This window comes from Lissotriton helveticus, chromosome 4_2 (genome assembly GCF_964261635.1).
Source record: "Lissotriton helveticus chromosome 4_2, aLisHel1.1, whole genome shotgun sequence".
In the NCBI taxonomy this organism is placed as follows: Eukaryota; Metazoa; Chordata; class Amphibia; order Caudata; family Salamandridae; genus Lissotriton; species Lissotriton helveticus.
This window is the reverse complement of record NC_136064.1, coordinates 7,484,266-7,503,857: the sequence shown is the minus strand read 5'-3', so window position 1 is coordinate 7,503,857 and position 19,592 is coordinate 7,484,266. Positions and strand designations below refer to the sequence as shown.

The following is a 19,592-nucleotide window of genomic DNA, read 5'->3' as shown; positions in this document are numbered from 1 at the left end:
TCAAGACAAGTAGCGAGTCATACCCTCATCTTTTTGTTACTAAATTAGTCGAGAATTCAAGTCCACAAGTTAAGAATCGAGTTTTGAAAGTCGAAAGTACCTGGCAAGCTAATACCCCGTCCCAGATGTTACAGATGCTTCAATACCACCAGAATAGAATCAGAGAAGAACAAGATCATGAAAGGAAACGTATGAAAGACACGAAAATGAAAGTACTAGTTGCACAATCTATTCCTCAAGACAGTCAGAAGAGGGGTCCGAATCAAGCCAGTCATCCTACAGTTCCCGTTAAAGGGACATGCAATTATTGTAAACAGCCAGGTCATTTTATAAACGAGTGTGCAGTTCTGAAACACAATATAGCTACCGGTAAAACTAAAGAAAGACCACGTCCGCCTAGACAAGAACAAGTTTCACAGACTTCTCAGTCACAGAATGCACAACAGACAGTTCCAGCACCGCAGCCTATTGCTGCAACACAGCATGTTACACAGCAGATGTACCAGTATGCGCAGTCTGAGTATCCAGAGTATCAGCCATATTCATGAAACAGCCTAGAGAGGGAGGTAGGCTTGCCTCTCATCGAGATACCTGTAGATCAAGAGGGTCCCTATGTTCATAGTCAAGTATTAGGGAAAGACAGAAAGTTTTTGATTGATACAGGGGCAAGTAGGACCACCATCAGTCACGCCGAAGTTCCAGGGGCTCCGCTCTCAGGCTCAAGAAATGTTTCCCTTGGATTTTCAGGAAAGCCTATTGTAAATGAGATATCTCAGCCAGTTACTCTAGAAGTAGGTCCATTGTCCCGCACTACTGATCTGTTACTTACAAAGTCATGTCCAGAAAATCTGTTAGGCATTAAGACACTGAAAGAATTAGGTGCAGTCATATGCTGCTCCCCCGAGGGAATACGATTGTTCCTACGTGACTTCAAGGGTCACTATGTATTACGAGATTTTGATCCGAGATTGTCTAATGTTCCGCAGCATCTATGGGCGCAAGGTCCAACTGATGTTGGCTTTATGCAAATCACACCCCATCGTGTGACTCTTAAACCAGGTGTAGTGTTACCACGAATCAGACAGTACAGATTGCCACCTGAGGCTGTAGCAGCCTTATCCAAAATTATTGACGAGCTCATGGCTCAAGGAGTAATTGTAGAAACTGACTCCAATGTATGTAATTCTCCGATCATTCCAGTCATGAAACGTACTGATCCAAATGCACCCCCAGTATATCGATTAGTGATTGACCTTCGAGAACTTAATAAATGTATTATTCCCCAGTACCCAGTTGTCCCAGATATCTCTTCCCTATTGACAGCCATTGATTCTGAAGCCTCATTTTTTACAGTCATAGACCTCAAGAACGCATTTTTTAGTGTCCCCATTCATCCAGACAGCCAGTTCCTTTTCGGATTTTGTTTAAATGGAAGGAGCTATATGTTCACACGCGCTCCTCAAGGTTTCACAGAAAGTCCTAGTATTTACAGTCAAGCACTTAAGAGACAACTAGACAATATTCACATGCCAACTGACACTGCCCTGCTCCAGTATGTCGATGATCTACTGATCACAGCCCGTTCTGAACGTGCTTGCGAGCGAGCATCCCTTACAGTCTTGTATTTCCTTGCCGAGATGGGGCACAAGGTGTCCCCTTCTAAGCTTCAATTCTGTGTCCAGCAAGTGATCTACTTAGGCCACTTACTGTCCAAGAGGGGTAGGCAGTTGACACCCGACCATATCCAGTTAATAGCGAGTCTTCCTCAGCCCAAGACCCAGAAGGAGGTACGTGCTTTTATTGGCCTCACTTCTTACTGCAGACAATGGATTCCTCAGTATGCATTTCTAGCTAAACCACTGATACAGTTAACGACACAGGAGGCAGCCGTATCGACTGTCCTCCCATGGACATCTGAACATACACTTAGTTTCAATGAGTTAAAGAAAGCCCTATGCCAAGCTCCAGTTCTAGCTACACCGAACTACAGTAAGCCTTTTACACTTTTCGTCACTGAACGTGAAGGTACAGCATTATCTGTTCTCACACAAGATCAAGCAGGACAATACAAGCCCTGTGCTTATTTTTCGAGCACATTAGATCCTGTAGCCCAGGCTCTGCCTGCGTGCCTCAAGTCAGTTGCAGCCACAGCACTAGCTATCAGACAAAGTGATTCCATAGTATTAGGACATTCCTTGACAGTACAAGTCCCACACTCCGTGGAAGTTCTTTTAAACCGAACACAGACTCAGCACTTGACAATTGCACGTTTAACAGGTTATGAATTGACACTGTTCCAGCCACACATAGAAATCAGACGCTGCAACGTTCTAAATCCTGCCACACTGTTACCGTCAGTAAATTCAAATCCTGCCACACACGACTGTGTGGAAGTAGTTAATATTATGACTAAGCCAAGACAAGATCTGACAGATATTCCATTACCAGATCCAGACCTGACACTTTATGTGGATGGTTCATGTATGAGAACAAGTACAGGAGAACTAGTAGCCGCGTATGCAGTGACTACTGACACTGAAGTTATAGAAACACACCGTATTGACACCCTGTCTGCTCAAGCAGCAGAGCTAGTTGCTCTGACACAAGCCTGCATACACGCCAAGAACCTGAAAGTTAATGTTTACACAGATTCACGTTACGCATTTGGAGTTGTACACGACTTTGGAGTGCTCTGGCAGGAGAGAGGTTTCATGACTTCTCATGGAACCAAGATTCAGCATGGTCTCCTTATTCAAGCTCTGCTAGATGCCATACACTTACCGACATCCATTGCTATCATGAAATGCAAAGCACATACGAAAGTTACTGACACTATTTCTCAAGGTAATGATCTAGCAGATCGCACAGCCAAGCTTACAGCACAGACACCAGACATTCCAGTTAATAAGACACCGACATACACTCCAGATCTGACTACCTGTATGACAGTTAAGGACCCCACTCAAGATGTCATAGATATCCAGTTACATGCTACTCCCGATGAAATCAAGAAATGGTCCGAACAAGGAGGGGTCCAGACAGAGCAGGGATGGGTAACGAAGGGTAAAGCCACATGGTTTCTCCCCGACTCCATGGTTCAAGTCATTATCAATACCGCACATAGTCCAGCACATTTAGGAGAAAAAGCTATGTTAGATAGTATCCAGAACATTTGGTTCAACAAGCATTTACGAGCTGCAGCCAAGCAGAAAGTCCGTACCTGTATGATATGTTGTCAGTTTAATCCAGGTAAAAGTGTTCCGGTGGAACAAGGTGGATTCCAGCCCCCTGACCACCCTTTTGAAGTCCTCCAGATGGATTATATTCAGATGGAGCGATGTCGAGGTTTCAAGTATGTCCTTGTAGTGGTATGCGCTTTGTCCAGGTGGACAGAAGCATATCCAGTCCCAGATTACACAGCCGCGACCACTGCCAAGCAGTTGGTTCGTGAATTCTTCCCCCGCTACGGACTCCCTAGAGTCGTATATTCTGATAACGGCCAGCCATTCTCATCTGAGCTCATGAAACATATTTCCCTGTTGTTAGGGTACCAGTGGAAGTTCCATTGTGTACGCCATCCAGAAGCAGCCGGTCTCGTAGAGAGACATAATCAGACCCTGAAAATCCGAATCGCAAAAGTATGTAAAGAGAAAGGTGTAGACTGGCTAGTAGCTCTGCCAGTTGCCCTATTTTATATGCGCATGGTCGCACATTCCAGATCAGGTCTGTCCCCTTATGAGGTCGTATTCGGCCGCCCCCCTAACATGTGGGGTACACCTAGACCTCGAAGTATTACCGATGTTTCAAGTAATATGCTGACAGATTACCTAGCTTCCTTGATGTCTGCCCTCAACTCTTGTCGTTCACAGGTTGCTGCCGCATTTCCAGACAATACCGAGGTGGCACCGCATGAAATCGTTCCCGGATGCATGGTTTTGGTCAGGAACTTTGATCGTTCAAGTCCGCTGGAGCCTCGCTGGAAGGAACCCCGACAGGTCCTCCTGGCCACCCGTACTGCCGTCAAGCTGGAAGGCAGGAAGGGCTGGGTCCATTTGTCACATGTGAAAAGATTTTTTGGATTGAAACCTGTTTCAAAGAACATTTCCGAGGATCTTAAAGACTGCCAAAGTACTATTCTTAAGGACTGTCCCGCAAAAGACATTGCTACGAACCCTTCCCTGTTAGAGAAAACTCCGCAACAGGAGTATAAGCTTAAACTAAGGTCTAGTAAAATAAGTCAGCCAGTTTGATTGTCTAAGTCCTCCCCTAGGTGAAACGGTTAGACCGGTTTCTGACATGTATATAATAGACCCCCACAGAGAGAGAGTTAGTGAGAACTCTAGAAGTTGCACTATTATTTTATGTTTTCTGCTATATTTCAGCATTATGATCTCCTGCACCAGTTATGCATTTTATTTGTATTTTTCAGTTTCTCATGTAAATAAGTCTGCTAATGTTACAGTAGAGCACACGTTTAGTGATCTGCCTCCTCATGAACTCTCTTACCGCCTCGCTATGCGTAACAATTCTTTTATCCGCATGTTACATTATTCACACCAGACCAGCAATGCCACTAATTGTTGGGTGTGTGGTCGACTCCCCCATTTCCAGACACCGAAGGGAGTTCTGCCACTCTTTCCTTATCCATTTTCACATAATGGTTCGTGTGGAGCATGGTCCACGTTAACGTCATCCTCAACAGATATGTCTTTTCTTAACAGTACATGTTTCCCAGACAAGCAAGGTCTCCCCCACAGAACAGGGTTAGATCTAGAAAACGAAGTTTATAATCTAGGTAATTATTCTTCGAATTTCATGGTCCTGAATGTTCAGTCTGATTCTACTCCAGACTTACCTGCTATTTCAGTACTACCAGTCAAAGGTGAATTATGTGTCCGAAATAATGGTTCCATACATGTAGGCCATAGTGATTGTACTACTATTGTCAAGTATAGTGACAGTAGGAAATCTATTTTCAAAGCTTCACGTCATTCTTATTTTGTTTGTGGTCAGACCGCATATGTTCGTCTGCCCCTCGATTGGGAGGGAACATGTTACATTGCCTTCCTACTGCCACCAGTTTTCCTAGCCCCACCTGACTATCATAGGAATTCCCACCTAGTACATACTAGACACAAGAGAAATTTCCCGATTGTCGATTATACTGAAACTGCTCTAGAACAATACATAGATATCAATAAAGGTGTCTTCCCCTACTTAGGTACTGTTGTAAATAGTAAACTGATACGTAGATTAACCAGAACACTTGAAGCAGTAGTGATTGAGACTACTTCTGCTCTAGGTAACTTAACCGAAGAACAATCCTTTATGAGAATTGTCGTGCTCCAGAATCGTCTCGTCCTTGACGTCATACTGGCCGATAGGGGCGGGGCCTGTAGAGTCATCGGATCTAGTTGCTCCATTTTCATTCCTAATAACGCACCGTCTGTTTATTCAGCTATTACCAGACTCCATAAAATTGCCCATATGTTACACCAAGATCCAGGCACCTGGACATGGTCCGGTTGGTTCTGGAATATAATTTCCGCTTGGGGATGGAAAGTATTGTCATTTCTGGGTATTGCAGTAGCGATCATATTCAGTTGCTGCCTCTGTTTACAATGTGGCCCTGCGATTTGCGGCATTTGTGCTACATCTTGTGTTCCTAGTCCCAAGTCCCGTCCTAAATCCAGTTCCAAGAAAACTCGAAACGAGCAAATGATACTGTATGAAATGATAGATGGTATCATGAATATTGATGTTTCCTGATGGAAACGTAGTGACAAGGAGGGAATGTGGAAAAGTAAATTTTGCCATGTTCTGTGTCCCTACGAGTCCTCCATCTTATGTTATGTGTGCATGATTAAATATGCATATGTATCCCCCATGTTTGATTAAAGACGCAATTACAGTTGTGTCCATCACTAGTATGCCAGTTTCCAGTTCTCGTGAAAGCTACGAGTATCAGGCCTATGTAAAGTTACGTTGCCACGTTTCTCAGTGTGCACGTTATTTCATTGTAAAGTCCCCGTTTCTAGGCCTCAAAAGGGCCCGGACACCAGATTCAGCTCCTGTCTCCTGAGCCTCGCTGAGGAGCGATACAGCCCCCACCTGTATCCTCGACCCTTCACTTACTTCCTGCCTCACAGTGCCCGGCTCAGCCTGGCTCTGCCTACGAGTCTGCCAAGAGTATGTTATGATTCTAGTTATCAGTCCAGCCCTCCTTCTCTGCATTCCTAAGCTACTGAATCGCATCAATAGTTTCCGTCATTGTCTAGCCTTTACGTCTCCATGTAAGAGAAATACTGCATTTAATGGTCATTTAATATTCTTCATCACGCACTACATGTAGAATAATGCATGCTCCAGTCTTAGAGTCCGTTAGCCTCTCCCCTCCTGACTCTTAGTTTATATCAACATGTTCTCTAAACATCAGATACTAGATACTGTTTAGGTACATGTCGCCCTGACTCTCCAGACTTCAGTCTCTGCTCCTAGCACAGAGTTCATAGCCCCCAGCTTCTCCTAGTAACACGTCATTGTCAGTTTGCGCGCACCATTAGGTTAGAGGTCCCGGCTCCTTAGGTAGCCCCCTCCATGTTTCCGCCCCATTTATGACATATTCTGTTACGTTTGCATCACATGTCTATGTATACGCTCTTGTTACACCCACTTTCACCCTTATCTTTCGCGACTGCTATTGACCACACCCACTGCTCCGCCTATCATATGTACTGTAATGCAACTGTTTTACTATATATGCTTGTGTATTGTTATTAAATGTTACGCCAGTCCTTTCCCCAGAGCGTGCCGATTCCGATCCTGCCCCCGGCAGCGCTGCCATCCTATTCCTGTGCAGGTTGTCCTGTTCCTGTCCTTTATGCTGTAATAAATTTGCAAACTCCTACTACCTCGAATCTTGACTCTTATTTATTGAGCTATCTGTTATTGCTATGCCTAGTCAAACCTAGATCCGGTATTATTTATTTATATACCACAAGACCCTCACGGGTATGTAGTGCGCTTTACAAATGCTATGATTGATTGATTGATTGATGGATTGCTTTGGTATGTCTATGAGGTTACTAGCATCAAAGAAATACTCAGGGGCTCACAAACAATTTCAGCAGGTGCAAGGCTATTATTATGTTGTATGCATTTGTCGGAGGAACCAATACTTTGTGCGGTCTAATTATACACAGCTCCAGCTGTCTAACGAAAAACAGCATTGTGTACCATACTCCACAGATCCTTTCCTTACTCCCAATTGGATGTTCCTTTCCTCCCTTTCTCTGTTTGGACCACCTACAGGAGGCTTTTGGGTTCAGCCTCTTTAGATGCATCATTCTTCTTGCTCTGAACATAGCATTGCAAACGGAGACACTTTTAAACAACACCAGGTTCCTGCCTTTCAGTATCAACTACTGGTCACTAGAAAAACTGCAGCAGAAAGGATCCATCTCGAACAGAGTACTATAAACAAGCAATGCCATTCACCTCGTTTGTATGTAGAGGAAATCGATGTCAATAGGCATTGCCAATACTCGTTAAAACAATCACCAATCTCTCAATTAGCTAAAAGGAGCACAGGCACAAACGGGCTGTTAGAGGTGGTACAGCCACATGTTTGTATCATAAAAGGAGGAGCTAATGCCGCTGCGGCACAAGTCATAACCACATTGCACAGGGGCATGTTTTGTGTTAGCGCAATGTGAAGTGAATTCCCTCACTTGCATGTAGGTGTGGCCTCACACAAATTAGGGACGACGTTTGCTTGTATGTCTGCTCTGTAGTGGTGTATGGCAAATAGACTACCATACCAAGAGGGAGAGAAGGGTGCAGGCAAAAGATTCACCTCTATGTCAGAAACTCCCTGCCTCCTTCAAAGGCAAGAGAAAAGATGAACAGCATGCCAGGAGTCAAACTCTCAGTGTCACCACTGGGTGCATGGTACTGGTTGTCCCCAGGCACACCCGGCGAGGTTTGGTCACCAGCGTTAACCTGGCTTGCACTCTTAGCTTGGTAGTCTAAGCCTAGTACTGAGTGTAAGCATTAAATCCTATTGATACATATTGATCTTAACTCAAAAGGACATTGTTAAATTTTAGACTTTGGTCACAAGGATGGAAATTCGGGATAGTTTCTTCTTTGTCCACTAAGCCTATGACTAACACCATGGCAAGCTATAATCCATAATCCTTTGGACTATAGATCAATGTACATTCTATACAATGGAGTGGGCAGTGAGGGGCTCATGCATTCTCTTAGTCGAGGAGCACAGGCCTGGTAATTATTGGTCATGAACTCACTATTTGCTTTGATTTAGAGAAACCTTTATCATACCCTGAGAAACAAGCATTTGTTACACTGTGACACCAAACTGATGAGGTATTGTTCTAAAGTTACAGCAGACATACCCAAAACAGCAGTCAAACCCAGTTCCATTTACTCGACCATATACAGTTCCAAGCCGCTCAGCAAACAGCAAGTCATGTCCTGAACCTTTAACTGGGATGTTGTGAGAAAGAAATGAAATGCACATGCATGCACCCGTGTAGTAACTTCCGTCGCCAGTTACGTCACCAAAGACTTAGGTGACATTATAGAGGAAAAGGTTGGAAGTTTTATATGGCCTTGGAACTCCACAGTGATTTAAAATGTCATACATATTACTGTAAAATCTATTCCATTACTTACAATGCAGAAATATTTCTCTGAACCACCTCATTCCACGCACATTGGACACCTGTGGTGTTATGCAGTATCTGCAATCAAAAGACAGAGGGCCTGATTCCCTAACTCCACTTTTCAGTACTTTTTCTACATTTCGGTATTCACAAACTGCACTTTTGTAGTAACTTACACTTTTTTAGTAAGACCAGCACTACAAATGGCCAACCATTAGGACTGCAACACCCTTCCATAGAAAAGAATGGAGATTGGGACTTAAAATACCCCCCACCCCCGTGGGAAATAATGCAAAATTAAATGAAATTGAATTTTTTTAAATGTTAGAAATATAAATAAATATAAATTTCTGTTGACAAATATGTGCAAATAGTACATATTTATTATTTAATTATGAAATTGTTATTAACCTATTTTGAATTAATTTTTTTAAATTCAAAATAGGTTTTTTAATAACCTCCAACATTTTTAATGACTGTTTCTTCTGTAAAGGGGCATTACATATATGCAACATGGAAACATTATTTTGGCATAAATTGTGCTAATGAAAGATTTTATACATCAGTTCATACAATGTTATACACTGCGTTGAAGAAGTGATTGTCTAGGATGCTACTGAGCTAACACTGTAAAAAGCTCACGCTGCTCATTCCTGGCCATATCAGCATAGAGTTCAGTGATGCGAAACGTACTGAGTAACCCTGGGCGGAGTTCGTGGAGTTGCGCTACGCTGAGCTCCGCAAGCGGCGAAGTTCAATAGAAAAATGCCCTTCGCAGTGATTGCACAGTGCGAGCGGTCCCTTCTTTCCCTTTTCTGCCACTCGAGTAGGTTATTACTCGAGCGGCAACTTTCTCAACGCGGACAAGCAGTTTCTCATCGCGAGCGGTCGCGACCATATGCGACCACTCGCAATGACAAACCTCACCACCCTGAATTGCGAAATCTCGCCGGGAGGTTGATTTTCCTCGCACGCGGTCGCCAACTTGACGTTGACGATTGTGAGCGAGGAAAAAACTCCAGAACTCCGTTAGCTCCGACTAACGTGGAGTGCGGGTAACTTCGCAAACTCCGCGAGTGGAGCATATTTCACCATCCAGGCTTAGTAGTGAGTTGAGAGATGGGCCTTCCACGTACTGAGTTGAGAGATGGGGCTTCCTGCAAATGGTCTGAACTGCAATCCTGTACCCTTCTTAACATTCAGTCACCAAGATACAGCTATGTCAGCAACTCAGGGGACAGCACATTACTTCTAGTTCTTTTCAAACTTATGTTATAGTCAGCTAGTGAAGGAATCCTACAAACTTAGGTGCAGATTTACAACTTCTGGCGCATCTCTGCTAATCAGCAGGGATGCGCCAGAAAAGTTGCGACACACCAAACCGCCCGTGCGCCACCACTGATGCAAACTGCACATTGACACCACCACCTTTATATCACGGCATATAGGCTATATAAATACATGGATGTATGACATTACAACGCATGCTTTTACATCGCAGTTTTTACAACGCATACCATTACAACGCATAGCGCTTTGGGGTGCTGGATAGTGAATAGTTTAATTTACTATTCCAACTCCAGTCCCCGTGGATAGTAGGGAAAGTGTTGGATAGTAAATTAAATCTATTCCCTATCCTAGAGCGCCCCCCAGCGCAATGTGTTGTAATGGTCTGCATTGTAAAAGTTGCTATGTAAAAGCACTGCGTGGTAAAAGTTGCGTTGTAAAGGATGTTTCCCTAAATACATGAATACATAAAGGAATTAGAGAATACAAATAGAAATGTGTGGATGAATAAATAAATGTTTCTACCAGATTTCAACCTTGCACTTACTCAAGATCTTTTTCGAATTCTTGGAGATGGAAGAATTCTGGTAAACCTCCTGGGCAAGTTCTTACACAATGACCTAGTATACATGAGCACTGGCACTGCTTAAGTCACTGCTCTTAGTTCAAACTGGTATGTACTATGTACTGATGATACATTTGTTCTTGCACTGTCAGCAACATAGCCACTGACTTTAAACAGTTAACAAACATCCAATCAGACCCAGCTCATATGTCTAGAGAACCTGGGGGCATATTAGCAAGGAATAGCGATATTTATCGCTAAACGTGGTTAGCAATTTTTTTTTTATCGCTGCTTATCGCTGGATATTTTAGCGGAGAAAACATGCTATTAGCAACGTTTTTCTCCATTGTGCTAAAATATCCAGCGATAGCGGCGAAATGCGAAAATATCTCTGGAAATCCAGTGATATTCTCGCATTAACGCCAATGGGGGCTTAATCTAATAATCCACCCCCCATTGACTATACAGGTAAGTCAACTTTTTAGCAGGCGTTAGGTTATAGCGATAATCGTGCTTAGCGCAATTTTTTTTATCACTTCGCCTGCCTTGCTAATAGGCGATAGCTGTGTTAGCGACTGTTTTCAGTTGCTAACAGGTTGGGTACGCCCACTTTGCATGCCATTAGCGATAAAATGCTGACATGTAAAGCGGGCCCCAAACTTGTAGCTATCGCCTAAAAGCTGTCGCTAACTGCTGTTAGCGACAGCTTGCTGATAGGGCGATAAAAATATCGCTGCTTTAGCAGCAAAAAGTGCCGCTAAACCAGCGTATGGCCCTTGCTAATATGCCCCCTGGTTCTTTGGGAGAAGAGGACAACTGGTTAATTCTTCTTTATTTGCTAATCACACTATATTTTGAATACACCATCAGGCAGAGACATGGATTCGAGTAGATGTATTCATATTTAAATAATGTAAACTTAGCTACACCATGGTGAGCAATCAATAGGAGATTGTATATGTATAGCCCCAAAACGTATACCATAGAAATGGGTACAAAGGTCTTATTTGCCCTGGCATTCTTCAAGTTCAGGAATATCTTATGCTTCTTTCGCTAAATTATCATAGTTTTTCTACTCAAATAAAGCCAGTTGTTAACAAACCATATCAATTAAACCAAGAATAAAATGTATAAGACCTGCAGTAATATAAGGCTGCAAATGTAGCTGTCAAATTAGGATTTACATAAAAAGAAACCCCATGTTATGTTTTAGACGTTTCTGAGCATTGTGAGATAACACATGCCATGGATGAAAAATGTAATGAACCAAGTTACGTGGGACAGTCTACTGTACAATATATCAGGTAGATTTAAATAACTTTGAACTTTTGGATGAGCGATGCAGCAGCATGCTGCTGCATATTACCCATAAACACGCTGACTTCCATTTAAATGTTAGATTTGTATTTTAGTGCAATAGATTTTCATTTATTTAGTTGGTGACATACCTGTCCGGTACTGAGTACCTGCACTCGTTCATATGAAACGAAGGGTACCTGCACTTCTGTGCTACATTACATTTAATGGGAGAGTACCAGCACTTTTCAGAAGCAAACAGGTACTCCGGATAGTAGTACCGGAACATATCTATTTCTATTGAAAGCCCTGAATATACCACAATTTCATGGTTTTAATAACGACTGGCAAAGTTATCGATTCAACAATCTCAACTATCATTACATCATCAAGGTAAATAGATATTGAGTTAAAAAGACTAAGGGCCAGAGGTAGGAAGCATTTTACCTGTCGTAAATAGCCCATCAGGCCGTTTGCGACAGGTAAAATGCATTTTTCCATATACAAAAGGCAAAATGCAACTCGGTAACGTGTTACCCAATCGCATTTTGCTTTTGTGATTCGGTATTAGGAAAGGGCGTGTTTATGGCGTCCCTTGCTAATACTGAATAGCACTTGTATGCATGAATGTTTTGCAACTGGAATGCAGTCGCACAACATTCATAATTTACCGACTCCATAGAGGAGGCGGGAACCCATTAGCTAACAGACCCCTTCCCCTTTGCAAATGAGAGTAAAAAACATTTTTTTAAGAGCAGGCAGGATCAGTTGCACCCCATTGGGACTTACAAACAGTGTCTGAGCCACTGTTGTACAAAGATGTCTGCGATTTCCTAATTGCGAATCTAAAATATTTGTACCTCTGGCCCCAAATCTACACTTCCCCGACCCCATATATGCTAACCTTGATGATAAAGTGGTAGTAAGTACTGTGTAGTCAATGTTTGTACAGGTTGATATTAACACTAAGATAGTGTGGTAAACCACCTTTCGGTCAGTTGGCTATTTCAAAAACTCATGAAACAGTAATTTTATATATTTACAATATATGGTACTTAAGAATACTACCAAAATGAGCTGATATTTGAAAACTAGATATTAGTGGTGTAGCAAACTTTGTAAAAGGTTTTTCAAAAAGAGATATATCTAAAAGTGAAAAGCCAACAACTGAACATTTCCTCACTCTTACTCGAACAAAATATTTGCCGTTTTTGTATTTTGTGTTTGTATTTAAACCAATAACTATTTAATTAAGGACACTTTAAAAAACATGTTTAGAGGTATTTTGAGTGCAGCTTGGATGGGAACGGATAATGGAATACACCAGGGCTCCTTAATTCGTATCAAACAGCATTTCTCCAAATGAAGAATATTTTTCCTAAATAAAAAGAATTCATGAACAAATACTTAGCAAATACCTTTTAAGACAAGAATGTCAGTGCATTCTGGATATGTCAAATTTGTGTATGCATAATCTACTGAATACTTGAGTAATAAATATGCAGCTGCAGGTCCTGTGCCAGCATAGGTATATACTAGCAATCTTTGAAGCGAGGACCTTGTATGCGTCATTTTAAAATTCATTTTCAAATGGTGCGACAAACATATTTCTATTTAAATGATTTAAATAATAATAATATTTATTATTATTATTATTATTATTATTAGCATCTTAACTATTTCACAATGCCTTATTTTTTTGCGCCTTTACTTTTCTTTTGTCTCAAGAGCTTTGTAAGTCAATGTATAAGAAGAAAAGAACCAGAGTCAAAAAGTATCTCATTAAACAAATCTGAGCTTTCAGTCTTAAGAGTTGTTATCTTTCCATTGATGAAACAACACGTCAGAAAGGTTGAGATGTGGTCTATGCCTTACTTTGTCTGCCATGGAATAAGGCGCTTTGAATTCTAATCCCAGCTTCTTCATGTGTCATCCTTTGCTACTGGTCCCTTAGTTTCAGAAGTTGGGAGCTCTTTCAAATAGGGTCAGTCCACAACTCAGTGACATATAAAGATATAGAACCACTCATTATTTTGTCTCTGGAAGATCTATAGATGTTGAAACTATGTGGACGATTAATGCATTATTAATGGACTGTCCTGAAAAGTTACACCAGTGTCATATTTTTACTTCCTTTAAAAATAATTCAGTTGTTTACTAGGATACATCTAATAACTCTAACAATTAGTCTGTGATGCCAAAGTGAGCCCATATGATACTAGTTTACAGCCTGCCCCATAACTGGATTAATAAGTACTGTGTTTCTTTGTCTCTTAGGCTTCACACACTCCAAAGTTCTCCACTGAAAGATGGTTTTAGCGAGGAAAATCAAGATGAGTCTGATGGACATCACGAAGATCTTCTCCATGCTGCAGTCCCACGAAGACGTAGAAGACAACGGAGAGAAAAAGGAACTCAACCAAGCAGTGTCCAACAATGACCATATCATCCTGCACGAACTCCTGTCCCAAGAGCGATACAAGGCCTTCATCAACAGCAGAAGCGGCTGGGGTGTCCCTGTGAGCCCTCTTCGCCTGGCAGCCACGCTGGGCCACCTCAGGTGCTTAGAAGTTCTGTTGTCCCATGGAGCGGAAGTGGACAGCCTAGACGTAAAGGCACAAACTCCTCTTTTCACAGCTGTTAGCGCTGGACATCTAGATTGCGTGAAAGTCCTTTTAAAGGCTGGAGCCAATCCATGTGGGTCCATCCACAACAGTTGCTCACCTGTGCTAACAGCTGCTCGTGAAGGCGATGTGAACATTTTAAGGGAACTCTTACACCACGGGGCGGAAACCAATGTGAAGTCAAAGCTACCAGGCTGGGCTTCTAATAATGCTGGGACTACTGGGCCATTGTACTTGGCTGCTGTTTACGGGCATCTGGAGTGCTTCAGGTTGCTTCTACTCTATGGCGCTGACCCAAACTACAACACCACAGACAAAATCATCTTGGCGCGTACAAAGCATCCAAAGACGGTTCTTGAAATGTGTCTCAAACATGGTTGTCATACTTCCTTCATCAAGCTTCTGATAGATTTTGGAGCAGACGTATACTTGCCTAACATTCTTGTTGACAAAACGTTTCCTAACCATGAAGCACTGGAAATGCTTATGAAAGAGAGAGGTACATTTAACATTATTCCATTTTGATGACTTTGGCACACATTACACACATTTCAAACTGGTGGAAAAAATGAAAATCGATTTTGGATTGTTTTGTTGTTTGTGTAAAATGGAATGAATTAAAATAATCATCAGGTACTTGAACAGCACAGCTTGTCACCAGAGAGGGCATTCGTCTGCTGTGCTGCAGGTATCAATCGAAGAGCCAGATCTTGAGTTCTTTCCTGATCTGGGTCAGCAAGGGGGCGGTATGGAGGTGAAGGGGAGGGTCGTTCCAGGCTTTTGTGGCGTGGAGGGAGAAGGAGCATCCTCCGGAGCAGCAGCCTCGGATACGTGGTGTCTGTGCGAGGGCGAAGTGTGTGGAGTGTGGATTCCTGGTAGGTCGGTGGAAAAGCAGGCGGTGATTCATGTAGGTGAGTCGTTGGTGGAGAGGGCTTTGTAGGAATGGGTCAGAAGCTTGAAATGGCATCCCTTCTGGATTGGGAGCCACTGGAGGTGATACAGGTCCTCTTGAGGTTGAGGATCAGTCTGGCAGTATGTTCTGGATTGTCTGGAGTCTTTACATGAGTTTGGTTGTGGGTCGTGCATAGAGTGCATTGCCGTAGACTAGTGGGCTGGTGATGAGGGCATTCATCACCGTTTTCCTGGTGCTGATAGCAAGCCACTCGAAGATTTTGCGGAGCATACATAGTGTATGGAAGCAGGCTGAAGAGACAGTATTGACAAGATGTTTCAGGAGAGTTCGCTGTCCAGGAGGATGCTGAGCTTGCAGGTGTGGGGGTGGGTCCAAGCTCTGGCGAACACCAGTAATCTTTACATGCAGTGGTGTGTCTTCTGAAGATCAGAACTTCAGTTTTGTCTGTGTTGAGCTTCAGGTACCAAGTGGGTGCCTGGCGACATCAGCGGTGTGCCATTCTCGCCACCACCCTTCTCCCAAGACCCATGGTGTGGAAAATGTTCACCCTTTACGTGCAATCGGGTTCCTCTGAACAAGAGCAACCACCTACTATGTTCTGATTGCATTTTCTGATATGTTTTCATACACCTTTTTCACATTTCACGTCCTCTGGTCAGGGTGGGCCTTAGCGTGCCCATACCACAGAGGTACAGCCTTTTGATCCTGAAGAATGCCCAGTAAATTATACCACCAGGGCAGACATATATTGACCCCACTCTTTGGGAAATAGCTGAACAATCTATCCAGCTCTGCTTTCCCACATCATGTTTTTAGTGTGTCTGATAGGCCATTTAATAAAAATGTTTTCTTTGGACACAATCTAGACATTTTTAATCACTTCACTCACACTTTCACTTGTCACCACAAACTCCAGCTCTGCAGTAATTCTGGCGTTGCAGCACACCGGGGAGGCACTCGGCCTCTCCTCGTGGGGCCCGATGATGAAGCATGTCACCAACTAGGTTGGTGAGTGAGGGCTTTCTAAAGAATCTAGTAAGATTCTTCATGCTCGCTCTACACTAATCTCAGCAAAAAAAGTGTGAAGTCTGTTTAGTCTGTTTAGTCTGTGTTTTGCTCTGGTGCAAGTACCGTCATAAGCACACAAATTCTATTAGAGGTCCCTGTTCTTGCTCAAGTGTTTTGTTACTCCCATCAATGATTCTCTGGTTTTCAAACAATGAAAAACTGTAGATAATGTGTAAGCCTTAACATTTACAAATGTTAGCTGATCACTCTCGAATTAATGCCATATTTTCTACAAATACATCAGTGAATGCTGGAGCCCCACATACAAAACGCATGGTTCCCTCAGTTGAGTACTGACAACATACAAAAGTAACAACAGACTACACCTTCTATAACATGGCATCACCGTTACATCAATGAAGTAAACAAAATGGAACTTAGGTCTTTGAGGTTTGCTTGATTTCCAAGCTAGCATTAAGCTGCGTGCTTGTTCCAAAAGAAAGCTCTCACCAAAACCTGACCTAGGGATAGTTTAAAGGAAATTGCATCAGGTTCTCCTCCGGGTGTAGCACTTCCATAAGAAATCTATTCCCTCCTTTTTTCGTTGCAGCAGTGGGAATTAGGTTACACTTCCAGCTGTAATATATTGATTACAATCTATCTATCTATCTATCTATCTATCTATCTATCTATCTATCTATCTGCCTGCTTATTTGTTTGCCTATCCATCTGTCGGCTTTTCCATTTATTTTCTCATTTATCCATCCATGAATATGTTTAAAATGTTGACTGCACCAGTGTTTAAGTTAAATTTAATAAACATATATAAACAAATCATAGTTGTCTCTGGATCACAGAAAGCCAAGTCACGTCAAGTGGCGCATGAACACTGTAAATGCCAGGTTCACTTTGGATTCATTTTTACTGCTTTTCTCTTTTTTGTACAGCTCATCCTAAATCATTGATGTCCCAGTCCAGGATGGTGATCAGGAAGATTCTGAAACAGGTCAACAGAATCCATCTCATTGACCAGCTGGAGATCCCCCTCATGATGATTGCTTACCTCAAACACCAGACCTAACAGCCTCTGACAAGCCACAGACTCACCACGCCTAAAGCCGCAGCAGGACAGCGCCCAGGAGACGGGAGTCAAAGCACTAGTATATGTTGGCCAACTCCATAAAGCCATTTGGGAATGCTAATTACAGACAGAAGATGGAACCTGTGATTTGTCGAACCATCCTATTTGTTTTCATAGTTTATATTTATTATAATTAATATTTATGTTTGTATATTAAGTCGTATCATCATTCTTAGGGTGTCTATTTCAATATACATATAGGTGCCAAATAATGAAAATTCTAAGCAAATATTTAATAAGAAGGGATTCTGAAGAACCCATTATGCAGAACAATGCATTTTACATTGCTTTTAAAATGATAAGGGAACTAATATGAAGAATATAAGAGTACATGAAATCCATGACAACAAGCTAGGCCCTAACTTCAACCCTAAACAGACACAAATCGAACCCCACACTAACCACCCTAACCGTAGCCTAAATCCTAACCATAAGCAGAATCCTTACCGTAGAACTGAAACCAGTGACAGCAGCTGCAAAAGTAAAATGGGGGGAGGAGGGAATAATAATAATAATTTTAAAAGTACCTGTTCTCAATGGACGCCTCGGTGGTTCTCTGCTCCCGACGGTCACTGTGAAAGCACAGCCTCACTGCCCTATCAAGACGCTGTTCTCATGTTATACCTAGCACGAGAGCGGCTCCAGGATTGGTCTGAACGGCCTGCTGCTCAAACAGTGCATGGGAGTCTGTGCTGTTTCTCCAACCTGCCTGTGCAGGACAGCTGGGTTGGAGAAATAGAAGTGCGCATGTCAGTTTGGCCGGCCTAAGATGGTCAGCCAAACTGACATTCGCACTTTACAGTGTCCATCACTCCTCCCTCCTACCATGGCCCGTCCCTACCCTACACTGGCATAGGCTCAGTCAGTCGCAAAATAATAAAATGATACTATTGTTTTATTATCATTTTATTTTTCTGTGATTGACTTTGACCAGTGGGGCGATGCTTCTCAGCCATTACGGAGGAGCTGCCTTACTAAAACCTTACCCATAAACTTTTCTTTAACCTTACCCTGACCCTTATCCTTACCTCAGTCCTAGCCATAACCTATAAGGTAACCATACCCTATCTAACCCTAACCCTTCAGCTAATCCTACATCTATTCTTATTCTTCTCAATATCGTGACAGAAGATCGAGGAACAAATTAATAAAGAGTTAAGTGAACATAGAGAGCTATGTATTTCATGGATGTTGATTCACCAAAACGCCTGGGGTAGCTGAAGTAAGTTCCCATACCCTTTCACCTTAATGACATTACAGGAAGTGACATCACATGAACCTTCACCCTGAGCGAGTAAGTCAGACCTCCTTTAGGAGATTTCTTCCCCCGAGGAAAAACTTAAAAGAATGGGGTGAAGTTTTATTTATTTATTTATTTATTTTATGCGTTTTTATATAGCGCGGACTTTACATGAAGGTGTCAGAGCGCTTCACAATAGGAACAGTAATGATACATGAGGAGAAAATTACAAGTAATGCATTACCCATATTCCATGAGTGTCCCCTTATATTAAAATTTACATAAAATATCCCAGTGACACTATTTTGCAGTTTATACCATCCATTTACCATAGGTGAACCTTATGTTTGAAATACCTGAGTATGCCAGCGACAGCAGTTTGGCATGGTTGCCACTTTCCTATATGCCAGTCTGTCCACCTTTATGCCAAGAACTGCCTCCATTGCGCAAGTACCAGCATTTTACCACTGGTGTCCACATGCCAAGAATTTCTTCAGGTATGCCAGTATTTTTCCAGCAGTACCCTATTATATATATATATATATATATATATATATATATATATATATATATATATATATATATATATATATATATATAATAAACCCATGCCTCAAATTACCTCTCATGTGCTAGTACCAATATCTTGCCCTTTATGCCAAGAATTGCCTGCAGTGTGAGTATTTTGTCGCAGGTGTCTGCCGTTCTAAGAACTGCAGCAAGTATGCTAATGCCAGTAAATTGTCCTGGGTGTCACTAAAAGACAATAATTACCTCCAGCATGCCTAGGCCAAAGACTAGCTTACAAGTATCACATCACATTCTCGATCA

The 19,592-nt window shown here is 42.3% G+C and overlaps 1 protein-coding gene across 1 annotated transcript in view; it reads left to right on the top strand.

Annotated features, from left to right (window-relative positions):
• The window catches only part of ASB12 (ankyrin repeat and SOCS box containing 12), a 45,890-nt gene extending 26,607 nt beyond the window's left edge, over positions 1 to 19,283 (top strand). Inside the window, exons 2-3 of the mRNA XM_078640106.1 lie at positions 14,113 to 14,958; positions 17,328 to 19,283. Coding sequence (XP_078496232.1) covers positions 14,145 to 14,958; positions 17,328 to 17,461 — 948 coding nt within the window. The 5' untranslated portion in view covers positions 14,113 to 14,144 and the 3' untranslated portion in view covers positions 17,462 to 19,283. The remainder of the gene's footprint in view (positions 1 to 14,112; positions 14,959 to 17,327) is intronic.
• Positions 19,284 to 19,592: the final 309 nt, after the last annotated feature.